Source organism: Salvelinus alpinus, chromosome 24, assembly GCF_045679555.1.
Source record: "Salvelinus alpinus chromosome 24, SLU_Salpinus.1, whole genome shotgun sequence".
NCBI lineage: Eukaryota > Metazoa > Chordata > Actinopteri > Salmoniformes > Salmonidae > Salvelinus > Salvelinus alpinus.
In genome coordinates this window covers 25,294,849-25,310,243 of record NC_092109.1, presented here as the reverse complement: position 1 = coordinate 25,310,243, position 15,395 = coordinate 25,294,849, and the positions used below count along the sequence as shown (strand labels likewise).

Genomic DNA, 15,395 nt, shown 5'->3' with positions numbered 1-15,395 from the left:
AAGGCTACCCGAAACGCTTGACCCAGGTTAAACAAGTTAAAGGCAACTCTACCAAATACTATTTGAGTGTATGTAAACTTCTGACCAACTGGGAATGTGATGAAAGAAATAAAAGCTGAAATAAATCATTCTCTCTACTATTATTCTGACATTTCACATTCTTAAAATAAAGTGTGGATCTTAACTGACCTAAGACAGGTAACTTTTACTAGGATTAAATGTCAGGAATTGTGAAAAACTGAGTTCAAATGTATTTGGCTAAGGTGTATGTAAACTTCCGACTTCAACTGTATGTACTGTATAGAACATGGTATTGAGACATCATAATTGGTGGTTATATGATTTGGAGTTACACAACAATAACAACACAGAGGAACATGGCATCACAAATATTAACCCTTAAATTTCTTTATTTTTGATTTCGTCATCAAAATTTTTACAAAACATTTTCTGACAATAATATACTCAAAGAGAAGCCATATTTTGCGTTTGGACCAGGTCTCCACAACACCGCTTAGGTCTGAGCACAGAAAATAAGAATTGAAACCAAAACAACAACAAACCAACTACAGAATAAACAATGCAGCTCATATTTACATCCCACAGAAATCAATGCCGTCAGTAGGAGATAGATGAGAGGGAAAAGCAGAAATTCACATGGAATATCATGGGAAAGAACAAGTGATATTGGTGGGAGGGGAGAATGTGGAGAAGCTTGGAGCACGTAAGGAATTAAATATGATAATATTGCTTTCTGTCCGTTTTACTGCACGTTCACATCTTTACATTGCTTCTGGCAGCAAAATTGATTCTATATGAAATTAGTGTTCCTTTTCTTATTCTGTTCACATAAATCCAATTAGTGGTTTAAACATGCCTTGTTAGACCGAAATAGTTTATATCTCTGACAGAGGTTAATGGTTATGCATAGAACCCCTATTGTCTTGACCCTGGTTTGTAACCATTGCTTATGCCAAAGGGCAAAGACTTTCAGCTAATGATGTAAGAGCTTCTCCTACTGTCCTGTATGCCTCAGGTCTCCACATGCTCTGGGCCCTACAGAGGCCCTATAGGGGCTCTATACTGTAACTGTATAATGCCTCAGTTCAGGAGGGAATAGAGAAGATGAGAAAATGACGCAAAGCCACATCTGGCTGGGAATTACATTTTCAAACGTATTTATCAGGTAATGACTTAGAAGTCATTGAATCTCTGCGGTTGGCTTCAGGTGAACTGGAAGGGGAAATGTGTTGTGTTGATGGCAGGGAGGTGAGGCGCTGCAGAGTCCAGAGCCGTGGTGAGATGTAAGGGCCAGGTTTGAGACAGCATAAACTTGGTGTGCACCAGCAGTGACAGAGCCTAGACAACAAAAGCCACGATACATCAGCAGCAGATGTTGAACCCTGTGGGGGGGTGCAGTTCACGATGATGAGACCGCTCACTACACCCTCCTGCATCCTCAGCCATGTGCATCACGTGTGATAAGACTGCATACAGCCAGGGTGTGGAAGTAGGGTTTGGGAGATTTAGGAGGATGCAGGTGTCTGTGTGCCTTATTCAATGTGTTAATGAGGTACTGTACATGTCTACCAAGGTGTTAGGATAGCATCCCCTGGTGTGCATGGGATGCGAAACCTTTGTTTTAACCAAATACAATACAATTCTCTTGTTCTTACCGCTTTTCTTCATTTCTGTTCTTTTTTCCCGAATTTTCTCTTTCCCCCTCCCTCCCTTTCCCCCCCAACTCTCTTGCCTCATTCCTCTTTCCCCTAGAGATTTGCATTTAGCCATTCCTCTGAGCATAGACACGGAAATATGAAAGGCTTCCTTGCAATACTTCAGACCTTCATTCACCCTCCCTTCAGCTAAATCTGTTCCCAAAAGGGATTTGAGCCCAAACTTAGAGGATTGGGTTAGAGGGGGGAACAGATCCCAAAACAAACAAGGCAGAGGAAAAAACAAAGCCTGTCGGCGTTGCTGGGCTAGCACAGACGTTCCTGAAGTTCAGCTTAAACTTGCACAAGTTGCATGCATCCCCTGTGCTGAAAGCCCCGTACAGTACGACATTAGAAAAATGGGACAAAAGACTTGTTCATGGAAGAGAGCAGGGTCTTTTTATTCCAATGGCCTTATCAGGGATGTAGATCATGGTAAACCGATGACTTATTAGCCGCTAATTTAATTGTGGTCACCATGACTCCATTTAAACTTCCAATTACATATGGTTTTGATCGTTGTTGGACTGCTGTTGAGTGATTACTGCTCAAGGAAACTAAATCATGATAATTGGTCTGTAAATGTGTTACCATAATAGAAGAGGGAAGCCTCTCTCTGGAGTATAGCCTCGTCCAACACAAGCATCTCTTTCTGCAATGTGCATAAAGACAGCATGGAGACTGTAGGGCCCATGGGGCTGGAGACATCTACTCTGGAGAGGATGGGCTACAGAGGGGTCAGTGAACAGCTTGCTTGAGAGACACCAAAGTGGCCAGCGTGTGTGTGGAAACACATGCTTGTGGTTCTAGGGCATGTCAGACAGGAAATAGTCTAGCTCTATACTATCTGTTTCTCGTTCAGTGCACACCCTTATATTTTGACGTGGTTCGCCCAATCGTCAGCATGCGGACAGAAATAGAACATTATAAAAAGGTTCACCAAAGTCACCCAAGGCAGACATGATATCCAGGCCAGGAGATGGCAGGGGACAGGGGAGGTTTAAAGAGCAAGGCAAGACAAGACATTGCTAGAACTGAGAGTGGAATGTCCCATTTGTAAAGACATTGGCACAACATTTACTACAAGGTCAACTAAAACCAGCATGTAGTCAGAAACCATTTTGAGTAAACCAACAGTTTGTATGTAATATGTGGGGCATACAGTATCTCAAAACTCTTCTAGATCTTGATATAATTATCAGAGCATTATCTGTGTGTTTTTGCTTGGGGGTTGGTAAATTATTAAATTAAACAAAGTTGTCATGGCACAACAAAAACCCTTTAAAAAAACGACTTTAGTAGAAATAACATACTGTATCTCAAGCATACTGAAAACGAGTCATACACGAGAACATGGGGTTGAATAAAAAAAAAATATTAATAGTAACACCGGCCTGAACAGCGGCTACTCTGTTTATTATATATCCTGATTGCCTAGTCACTTTTACTCCTACCCGCTTTACATACCGTATTACCTCAACTACCTCGTACCCCTGCACACTGACTCGGTACTGGTAGTCCTTGTAGCCTCATTATTGTTTTTATTGTGTTACTATTTCCTTTTTTATTTAGCAAATATTTGTCTGACTTTAAAATTCCGCACTATTGGGAATAGGCTTGTAAGCATTTCACTGTAATGCGAACAATACTTTTTTGGGGGGGTGCATGTGACCAATACATTATATTTATTTGATTTATTTGAAATACTCTACTACAGGCCAGAATTGAATAATATACTATCCCTTTGTACATTTGACACTTCAAATCTTAATGATTTTGCTCCCAAATTCCTTGTCATTTGTGGTTCTGGTAGGGGTGTGACTTTGAGACATTAGTAATAACCTCAGTGATGGACAATGTTTGCAGGAATAGTGACATGCTGGAGGGAGGTGGGAGCAGGTAGAAAAATATTTATAATTAAAACAAGGAGAGGAGAGGATATGGTGGGAATCATCATCTCCCTCCCAAAGCCATCTTCTGGACAGACTCCCCCCCTCACTCCGGCTCGTGGATAAGGCTCCTCTTCTGGCCACAAGCAGTTTGTGTTTCAGAAGAAGCAAAATACGTAACTTTTTCCTTTTTAAAGATTCTCTATTTACAAGATAAATAAGTCCCGAAGGATTTTGTCCTTTTGATGTAGTCTTTTTATAGAATTGCTTGACATCATTGATCATCTCAAAAATGTACACTTTTGCTTCCGATCAAGAAACATACAAAAAAGCACCCCCCCCCCGGCCGGCAGTCTCCTGGCCCTCCCTTCTCTTTGCCCTCTCAGGCTTTCTCCTTCATGGGGAGCCATGTACATAGGTGGCTTGATGTGCTCCCTCCTCCATTATACGGACCTCAGGGTGTTGAACTTGACAGATAAAAAAATGACCGCAGTGTGTGTGTTTGATTTGGACATGGGGAGTGAGGGGTGGGGAATGCCCGTTGAAAAGCCACCACCACAAAGGATCCAGTCCATCATCAACTCCATCAATTGACGGTAAAGGATGTCCAATAGTGCTCATGGGCGACAGAGACAGTGTCCACATTCATCTGGTTGGAGTTCAAACACAGTCAGGCACACTTGCTGGCAAAGGGCTGTGCTATTAACAGGCAATATCCATCCCCAGTGGTAGTCCACCACAGTCAATGAGTTCATCTGGATGTCAAAGACGCATCAACGTGCCAGTCCGTCAGCCCAACAAGCCCCCTGTGAGGCACTGGGCTCTTTGTCTGCTGTGTTTCTAAGGGAGTAGAGAGGAGAGGGTAGCACAGGAGCAGTGCATCACCAATCCATCAGCATACCTGCTGCTCACCTCACAAACAGGCCAGTTGCAAGAAAATCAAGCATTGTTTTTAGAAATCAAATATATAAAATGATTAGTTAGGCCTTTACAGGTGGTAAGAGATTCAACCTTTAGTTGACCCCCTCGAAGGACCTACATACCTCCTTGTTCATTGCTTTGCCAAATTTGATCAAATTGAGCATTGCAAAACATCAGCATTTAAAATACCTTAATTCTGCCCGAACACTTCACATCCAGCAATTCCATTTAAAAGTATTTAATGAAATAGATATACATCTCATGAATTAGTCAGACCATAGATAGTATAATCTGGTGGGCCAACTCGAGCCAGCTGCCAAATCTTGACACCCCATTGCACATGCTTCCTACATTTTTTCTATCGGACTCCATGAAATTGTATTTTTGTAATGATAACTGAGTAGGCTTTCTCAACCATTTACAGACACAGGACTCGGCAGCCTCTGTAGATTATTATGTGGTTTGGTTGTACATACTGTATGCAGATGGCAGACGTACATTTATAAAAAGGGAAACCATCTAATGCATGTATTTAATGTGTACCAGTTATGTTTTCAGAAACCAAAAGTATAAAGAAAACAAATGCTATTATTGTACATAAAATAATACATCTTTGGTACGACATGAGCACATGAATAAAACTCAGACCTTGACTTCCATAGTTGAACATACTGACAATACAGTATGGAAACAATACAATAATCTACTTGTTTTCTCTCACGACAACATTCTTCTTTTTTGAGAATTTACTCCTTTTAATGAAATAATGATTTCCATGGCATTATGACCCCTGACTGGCAATTTTCATGGGAAAAAGAGCGAGCCTTTGAGTTCTGGTAAACATTATTTTGTTTCATGATGTTGCTCTCTTTCTTTTCTTGTCCTCCAGACACATAGTTTATTGCACATTCCTTTCTCACTCCTAACACAGCATGAGAGAACTGCCATGATCCATTCCTTGGAACAGGCACCATACAGCATTGTCGCCACATTGGCCAGAGCTATAACCAAATCGATGCTTTAACGTGTCATGCACGTTGCATCACGTTTCTATTTCCCAGGAGCCAAGAGGAGGGGAGTAGCAGGTCCACTTTGAAGTGTTTGGAAAAAGAAAAAGAGATAATAGCAGAACTCCCAGGATGCATCAGCCTTCATAATGGTCACATTCCGGATGCCAATGGCCTCTAGCCATGTTTTTAAATTGATACTTTTTGTTCTCCTCTTTTTACCTCTGCCCCCTTGTGGCCATCCCATGTCAATGTGCCGAAAAAGGCCCCACAGAACCCCCCTGCGCCCTTGCCCTCTATTCAAGAGTCATGGTGGATCTGTGGCATCCCCCCCACCTCAAACGACAGACTCTCGCTCCAGTTGTTAGCGTCCAAAGGTGAGCGTGGTGGTGCACTCTTGGGGAGGGAAGGGGCCACCGGGGACCTGGGACGGGGCTCTGAGGATGGAGGGCGGTGAGCGGGGCCCGGCCCCCACTGTGGCAGCAGAGGGCACAGCGGGCAGCGATACAGTCTGTATGGTGGTTCTCTCACGTGGCCCCAGCTCCTCCAGGCCCTGCGGGGGACCCTCATAGCCCATGTTGAGCCGCAGGGGCTGATGGGCCTGGCAGTAGTCCACGATAGGCTGCTCGTACCGGTAATACGCCAGCGTGCCCATCTGGTGCGGGACCTGTGTAGAGGAGGTAGGGAGGGAGGGTGACAGGGAATGAGAGTGGCAGAGGGAGAGAGAATGTGTGTGAGTAATTAAGGGAATTTATATGTAGGTGGGAGAGGGAGAGGAGGGGGAGAAAAAAAGAGAGAAATATACATTAGAGATGTCAATCTCAATCTGTTGATTGCTCTGATAAGCCCTCTAGATACCAACTAGCAGATGGGAACAAATAATCATCAATAATTAAAATAATATCTGCAATTAAGTTTTTGTCAAACAGTGATTATTTTGTCAGAAAACAATAACAATGGGTATTAACTGCCTAAATGTGATGTTAAAATGTACCCACTAATCCAACCATTACCACTGGGCTGTCATCTCAGTGCCAGGTCCATGGATATGTATGCAGAAGACAACAGAGGTATTTTTACCCAACGTGAGCATACGTCTGTCTTGTCATACAGTGTGAACTCCACCTGCCAGTGACTCATAATGCACACTCAAATTGCACAATGCACTACAACATGCTCATTCACATGTTCAAATAGGCGACCACGATGAGACTAAATCCCCCCCCCCCCACACACACACACACACCACTTTTAAAAACAAACAGATGAGCGACTGCCAGGCGTTTTCCCCAACTCACTGCCTGAGTTCATTGCCTTAACAAAGACCAATTAGCGAAGGTTGAAAGGGGCACAGAAAAAAGTGGGGAGAGATGGCAGTCGTCGGGAATGAAGTGCTTGACAGAAGTGACAGACAATCAGATCTTACAATGGCGCTCGAGATAAGAAAATAAAAAAACAACAACAAATAGGAGACCAAGAAAGAATACAGGGAGAGATAAATAATGACAAGGGTGCTGTCTGGTGGATGATGGGAACTGGGCACGGCTCATAAATTCAGCCCTCCTATAGGCTACGTGCTCTAGTCTGTTGGCTGACAGAGCAAAAACAAAACTCGTACCCGAGTTTCAAGGTCTATGTAAGAGTAGAATTCATGGACTCAGTCAGTGGAGTAAGATCAGTCGTTCAGACAGAAGACTTGCCACAAGCGAAATAACCCCTATGTCTAGAAGAACAATCCATATGTAACCTTGAGCAAGGTTAAAGAGAACATACAGTACATAAAATATAGTCCCGCTGAGCTAAGTTAATATGGTTGCTAAGGAGTGAGGTGTTATGGGTTCCCATTCCTGGCTAGGCTGTAAAGTATCAATACACTGACCTGACTGAGAACATATTGGGCTATGTCAATAAATACAGCTAACAAACAAACACTGTACACACTACCGAAAAAGTATGATAAAGATACTCTTTGAGGTCACATTGCAAATATCAGACCTCTTTTCACAAATGTGTCCCTCTCCCTTATAATAGACCCCCCCCCCTCTCTCAAATGGAGTCCATTAAGCTAGACCTGTATTCATTACATTATGGGCACTCAGCGGATTACTCCCCTCTCTCTCTGTTGAGCCCCCCACCCTTCCCCCTGACCCCTCTGCTATCCACAGCTCCCTGCTTGCCCAGGTCCTACGAATTAATTAACGGATATTAACTCCTAACCGTTTCAGCGGATTCTGTCCTAGTGCTGGGACATTAATCTGGCCCGTGTGCTGGGAATGTGTGTCTGTGTGTGTGTGTGTGTGTGTGTGTGTGTGTGTGTGTGTGTGTGTGTGTGTGTGTGTGTGTGTGTGTGTGTGTGTGTGTGTGTGTGTGTAGGAATGAGTGTGTGAGAGAGAGAGAACTTGTTAACACACACCTGACGGTCTAGCAGCATATCCACAGTAGTCTCTGACCTCAGCGTTTTGTGATTGAAAGACCACCTCAGAGAGGTGGTCTTAGGTGTTAGGTGTAAATCTCAGACTGATACATTTGGTGTGATGGACCAGATTATTAATAGGCTTACATTGTTATTTTTGTCTGTCTCTAAGGAGGTTAAAAAAATCCCCATTAATTGATATTCAAGATTTGTCAGAAATATATTTTCACTGTAGCAACACTATGTTCTTACCCTGTACATAATCCCACAGAGATATAGTTATGAGGAGCCACCAGTGCCCCACGCAATAAATCCCCAGTCACACACTCCATAAAATGCAGTTTTACTGAGTTTCTCTGCTGCTGGGACGTGGTGTTTCTTTTCTGGGAAATGTTTCCCCTTGGCTTTAGGAAACTTGGACCACTTTGACAAAAAACCTTCACTTTGTCCTCTCAGCTCTGCCTCGTCGGTCTGTCTGGGCACTAGGATACTGTAGAGGAGGAGAGCATACCCACACTCATACATGTGCAATGTGACCTTATGTTTCCAGTTAGTCTCTCAGGAAGCAGGAGGTGAGAGGCATTCAGGGCCTCTGATACTCTGTGCTGTGGAGAACAGAAACACACTGTCATTTGCAACTGCTAAAAAACAATACAGTGTGGAAATACATTACCATAATGTATTTAAACGTGATTTCTATATTTAATGCAATGTTATTCACTTGTCATGGAAATAGTTAAGCATTGTGTCCCAGAGTGCTGTTTTGGTACAGTACTTATACTGCCATGTGTGTTTCACTTTGTTAGTCTGTGAGTCTTCATATTGAATGTTGTCCTTTCCTAGCGTGCATGCGTAGTCGGCACAGATGTTGGACTGGGGGCATCCATCACATGGAGCCCACCAGACAGGCTTTCAGCCCAGATAAAACACACAGAACTGTCTGAGGGGGAATTTAGCCAAACATCATCAGATTTACAAAAACAAAGCATGGCGCCAGAGGAAAGCGAACCATGTACCATCTTAATTTGACCCGAAAATAATCCTGCAGCTGGAGGATTTGAATATCTGAAAACAAATATTTAGAAACTCTGTCAGGGGGCAGCTAGAAGTAGTGTTTGTATACAATGCAGTACTTTACCTACATGATTTATTTAACTAGGCAAGTCAGTTAAGAACAAATTCTTATTTACAATGACAGCCTAGGAACAGTGGGTTATAACTGCCTTGTTCAGGAACAGAACGACATATTTTTACCTTGTCAACTCAGGGATTCACCGTATTCACCGTATCATCACAGCTAGCTAGCTGCAACCGAGTGGCTACTACTGGCTAACACCTCTGTCCCGAAGCAAGCACCAGTTAGCCTTGAGCTAGCCTCGAGCTAGGCCCATCTGCCGGCTAGCTGAAGAGGTCTACCAGCGAATTCTTGGGCTACAATACCAGCTACAAGCTAATTTAGCCATTTTTTTTGCCGCTGCTAGTAGCTTTTACCTTCTGCACAGACACCAGCCCTGTTATTAGCCTGGATATTACTCACCAATTTACCAGCATCGGACTGTCTCTCGACAACAACGCCGGATTCCTGCCGTAATCCCTGAGCCACTACTTCTGATCCTCACAGCTAGCTTGTAGCTAGCGCAGCTAGCGCCACTGCCACGAAGCTAGCACCAGTTAGCAAACACAATTCTACAATTCACAACCTCTCTTTCGCCATCGCCATCTGGCTTGGATTCTCTGTCGACACGACCACGTCTGAGCAGACCCCCTCCGTCTGAGCAGACCACCCCCCGGGCTACTAACTTTAAACGCCGCGTGCTAGCTTAGTGGAGGCCTCCCTGCTCCATCTACGGCTGCCCCCTGGACACTATGATCACTTGGCTACATAGCTGATGCATGCTTGACTGTCCATTAATTCACGGTACTCCATTCTGTTTATTTGTGTTTTATCTGTCGGCTCTGTGCTTTAACTCAGGATCTGTGTGTAGTTAATCCGACCCTCTCTGCCTAGTCGTCGCCATTTTTACCTGTTGTTGCTGTGTTAGACTAGCACCCTGTTATTGCTGCTGTTATCTTACCTGTTGTTTTAGCTAGCTCTCCCAATCAAGACCTGCAATCACTTTATGCCTTATTGTATGTCTCTCTCAAATATCAATATGCCTTGCATACTGTTGTTCAGGCTAGTTATCATTATCATTGTTTTGGTTTGCAATGGACCCTGTAGTTCCACTCTCTGTACCTCTGATACCTCCTTGGTCCCACCCCCCACACATGCGGTGACCTCACCCATTGAGACCAGCATGTCCAGAGATACAACCTCTCTTATCATCACCCAGTGCCTGGGCTTGCCTCCGCTGTACCCACGCCCCACCATACCCCTGTCTGCACATTATGCCCAGAATCTATTCTACCACGCCCATAAATCTGCTCCTTTTATTCTTTGTCCCCAACGCTCTAGGCGACCAGTTTTGATAGCCTTTAGCCGCACCCTCATCCTACTACTCCTCTGTTCCTCGGGTGATGTGGAGGTAAACCCAGGCCCTGCATGTCCCCAGTCACCCTCATTTGTTGACTTCTGTGATCGAAAAAGCCTTGGCCTCATGCATGTCAACATCAGAAGCCTCCTCCCTAAGTTTGCCTTACTCACCGCTTTAGCACACTCTGCCAACCCTGATGTCCTTGCCGTGTCCGAATCCTGGCTTAGGAAGGCCACCAAAAATTCTGAGATTTCCATACCCAACTATAACACTTTCCGTCAAGATAGAACTGCCAAAGGGGGAGGAGTTGCAATCTACTGCAGAGAGAGCCTGCAAAGTTCTGTCATACTTTCCAGGTCTATGCCCAAACAGTTCGAACTTCTAATTTTAAAAATTAATCTCTCCAGAAATAAGTCTCTCACTGTTGCCGCCTGCTACAGACCCCCCTCAGCTCCCAGCTGTGCCCTGGACACCATCTGTGAATTGATCGCTCCCCATCTAGCTTCAGAGTTTGTTCTGTTAGGTGACCTAAACTGGGATATGCTTAACACCCCGGCAGTCCTACAATCCAAGCTTGATGCCCTCAATCTCACACAAATCATCAAGGAACCCACCAGGTACAACCCTAAATCCGTAAACATGGGCACCCTAATAGACATTATCCTGACCAACCTGCCCTCCAAATACACCTCTGCTGTCTTCAATCAAGATCTCAGCGATCACTGCCTCATTGCCTGTATCCGCCACGGGTCCGCGGTCAAACGACCACCCCTCATCACTGTCAAACGCTCCCTAAAACACTTCTGCGAGCAGGCCTTTCTAATCGACCTGGCCCGGGTACCCTGGAAGGATATTGACCTCATCCCGTCAGTTGAGGATGCCTGGTCATTCTTTAAATGTTACTTCCTCACCATATTAGACAAGCATGCTCCGTTCAAAAAATGCAGAACCAAGAACAGATATAGCCCTTGGTTCACTCCAGACCTGACTGCCCTCGACCAGCACAAAAACATCCTGTGGCGAACTGCAATAGCATCGAAGAGCCCCCGCGATATGCAACTGTTCAGGGAAGTCAGGAACCAATACACGCAGTCAGTCAGGAAAGCAAAGGCCAGCTTTTTCAAGCAGAAATTTGCATCCTGTAGCTCTAACTCCAAAAAGTTCTGGGATACTGTAAAGTCCATGGAGAACAAGAGCACCTCCTCCCAGCTGCCCACTGCACTGAGGCTAGGTAACACGGTCACCACCGATAAATCCGTGATAATCGAAGACTTCAACAAGCATTTCTCAATGGCTGGCCATGCCTTCCTCCTGGCGACTCCAACCTTGGCCAACAGCCCCGCCCCCCCCGCTGCTACTCGCCCAAGCCTCCCCAGCTTCTCCTTTACCCAAATCCAGATAGCAGATGTTCTGAAAGAGCTGGAAAACCTGGACCCATACAAATCAGCTGGGCTTGACAATCTGGACCCCCTATTTCTGAAACTGTCCGCCGCCATTGTCGCACCCCCTATCACCAGCCTGTTCAACCTCTCCTTCGTATCATCTGAGATCCCCAAGGATTGGAAAGCTGCCGCGGTCATCCCCCTCTTCAAAGGGGGAGACACCCTGGACCCAAACTGTTACAGACCTATATCCATCCTGCCCTGCCTATCTAAGGTCTTCGAAAGCCAAGTCAACAAACAGATCACTGACCATCTCGAATCCCACCGTGCAATCCGGTTTCCGAGCCGGTCATGGGTGCACCTCAGCCACGCTCAAGGTACTAAACGATATCATAACTGCCATCGATAAAAGACATTACTGTGCAGCCGTCTTCATCGACCTGGCCAAGGCTTTCGACTCTGTCAATCACCATATTCTTATCGGCAGACTCAGTAGCCTCGGTTTTTCTAATGACTGCCTTGCCTGGTTCACCAACTACTTTGCAGACAGAGTTCAGTGTGTCAAATCGGAGGGCATGTTGTCCGGTCCTCTGGCAGTCTCTATGGGGGTACCACAGGGTTCAATTCTCGGGCTGACTCTTTTCTCTGTATACATCAATGATGTTGCTCTTGCTGCGGGCGATTCCCTGATCCACCTCTACGCAGACGACACCATTCTATATACTTCCGGCCCTTCCTTGGACACTGTGCTATCTAACCTCCAAACGAGCTTCAATGCCATACAACACTCCTTCCGTGGCCTCCAACTGCTCTTAAACGCTAGTAAAACCAAATGCATGCTTTTCAACCGTTCGCTGCCTGCACCCGCACGCCCGACTAGCATCACCACCCTGGACGGTTCCGACCTAGAATATGTGGACATCTATAAGTACCTAGGTGTCTGGCTAGACTGCAAACTCTCCTTCCAGACTCATATCAAACATCTCCAATCCAAAATCAAATCAAGAATCGGCTTTCTATTCCGCAACAAAGCCTCCTTCACTCACGCCGCCAAACTTACCCTAGTAAAACTGACTATCCTACCGATCCTCGACTTCGGCGATGTCATCTACAAAATAGCTTCCAACACTCTACTCAGCAAACTGGATGCAGTTTATCACAGTGCCATTCGTTTTGTTACTAAAGCACCTTATACGATCCACCACTGCGACCTGTATGCCCTAGTCGGCTGGCCCTCGCTACATGTTCGTCGTCAGACCCACTGGCTCCAGGTCATCTACAAGGCTATGCTAGGTAAAGTGCCGCCTTATCTCAGTTCACTGGTCACGATGGCTACACCCACCCGCAGCACGCGCTCCAGCAGGTGTATCTCACTGATCATCCCTAAAGCTAAAACCTCATTTGGACGCCTTTCCTTCCAGTTCTCTGCTGCCTGCGACTGGAACGAATTGCAAAAATCTCTGAAGTTGGAGACTTTTATCTCCCTCAACAACTTTAAAAATCTGCTATCCGAGCAGCTAACCGATCGCTGCAGCTGTACATAGTCCATCTGTAAACTACCCACCCAATTTACCTACCTCACCCCCCATACTGCTTTTATTTATTTACTTTTCTGCTCTTTTGCACACCAGTATCTCTTCTTGCACATGATCATCTGATGATTTATCACTCCAGTGTTAATCTGCTAAATTGTAATTATTCGATTTATTGCCTACCTCATGCCTTTTGCACACATTGTATATAGATTCTCTTTTTTTCTACCATGTTATTGACTTGTTTATTGTTTACTCCATGTGTAACTCTGTGTTGTCTGTTCACACTGCTATGCTTTATCTTGGCCAGGTCGCAGTTGCAAATGAGAACTTGTTCTCAACTAGCCTACCTGGTTAAATAAAGGTGAAATAAAAAAATAAAAATAAAAAATTCGATCAAGCAACAACACCTGCCGCCCCAAATTTTACCTTAGGCACCAGTCAAAGTCGCCTATGTAGGCTACGTACAGGCTACATCACGTCTCATGTGAATTATTGTAATCAATTGGCATATTTGTTGGGGTTTAGACTTATTTTTCATTAGTGAAAATGTAAAAAAAATGGTACATTTTGTAAATCATCCAAACTACTGCCGGAAAAAAATTCATATGTAAATCTGAAATGTTGTAGACTACAAATTGCAAGACATCACATTGGCGTCATATGGTAACAGAATGTGTAATTTAGCCTATTAAAAACAAAAAAAATTGTTGGAAAATCTTGCCTTCGCCCATATTTTATAAACATTTTTGCACAAAAAGTAGTGTGTACAGTAGTTCTAATAGTTAGCTACACCGTGACATGGCAAGAAAGTAATTAACTACTGAAAATCAAATCAATGCAGTTGATTAAAAAAATATATATATGGATAAGAATAAGAGATAAAAGTAACAAGTAATTAAAGAGCAGCAGTAAAATAACATTAGCAAGACTATATACAGGTGGTTACCGATACAGAGTCAATGTGCGGGGACACCGGTTAGTTGAGGGAGTATGTACATGTAGGTAGAGTTATTAAAGTGACTATGCATAGACGACAACAGAGAGTAGCAGTGGTGTAAAGAGGGGTGGGGGGGGGCACTGCAAATAGTCTGGGTAGCCATTTGACTAGATGTTCAGAAGTCTTATGGCTTGGGGGTAGAAGCTGTTTAGAAGCCTCTTGGACCTAGACTTGGTGCTCTGGTACCTATTGCTGTGTGGTAGCAGAGAGAACAGTCTATGACTAGGTCTAATTAGAGTCTTTGACAATTTTTAGGACCTTCTTCTGACACTGCCTGGTAAAGAGGTCCTGGATGGCAGGAAGCTTGGCCCCAGCAATGTACTGGGCCGTTTACACTACCCTCTGTAGTACCTTGCGGTCGGAGGCCAGGCAGTTGCCATACCAGGCAGTGATGCAATCAGTCAAGATACCCTCGATGGTGCAGCTGTAGAAACCTTTGAGGATCTGAGGACCCATCCCAAATCTTTTCAGTCTCCTGAGGGGGAATAGGTTTTGTCCTTCCTGCTTCACAACTGTCTTGGTGTGCTTGGACAATGTTAGTTTGTTGGTGATGTGGACACGAAGGAACTTGAAGCTCTCAACCTGCTCCACTGCAGCTCTGTCCTCTTTTTCCTGTAGTCCACAGTCATCTCCTTTGTCTTGATCACGTTAAGGGAGAGGTTGTTGTCCTGGTAACAGACGGCCTGGTCTCGGACTTACTCCCTATAGGCTGTCTCGTGTTGTCGGTGATCAGGCCTACCACTGTTGTGTCAACTGCAAATTTAATGGTGTTGGAGTCGTGTAGCCATGAGTGAATAGGAAGTACAGGAAGGGACTGAGCACGCACCCCCGAGGGGCCCCTGTGTCGAGGATCAGCGTGGCGGATGTGTTGTTACCTACCCTTACCACCTGGTGATGGCCCATCAGGAAGTCCAGGATCCAATTGCAGAGGAAGGTGTTTAGTCCCAGGGTCCTTAGCTTAGTGGTGAGCTTTGAGGGCACTATGGTGTTGAAAGCTAAGCTATAGTCAATGAATAGCATTCTCACATAGGTGTTCCTTTTGTCCAGGTGGGAAAGGGCAGT

At 44.7% G+C, this 15,395-nt stretch overlaps 1 protein-coding gene across 2 annotated transcripts in view; it reads right to left on the bottom strand.

Annotated features, from left to right (window-relative positions):
* Positions 1-392: 392 nt before the first annotated feature.
* LOC139552383 (leucine-rich repeat transmembrane neuronal protein 4-like) overlaps positions 393-15,395 on the bottom strand; it is a 158,651-nt gene continuing 143,648 nt past the window's right edge. For both annotated transcript variants that reach the window (XM_071364097.1, XM_071364096.1), the window contains one exon: positions 393-6,199. In XM_071364097.1, coding sequence (XP_071220198.1) covers positions 5,897-6,199 — 303 coding nt within the window. In that variant the 3' untranslated portion in view covers positions 393-5,896. The remainder of the gene's footprint in view (positions 6,200-15,395) is intronic.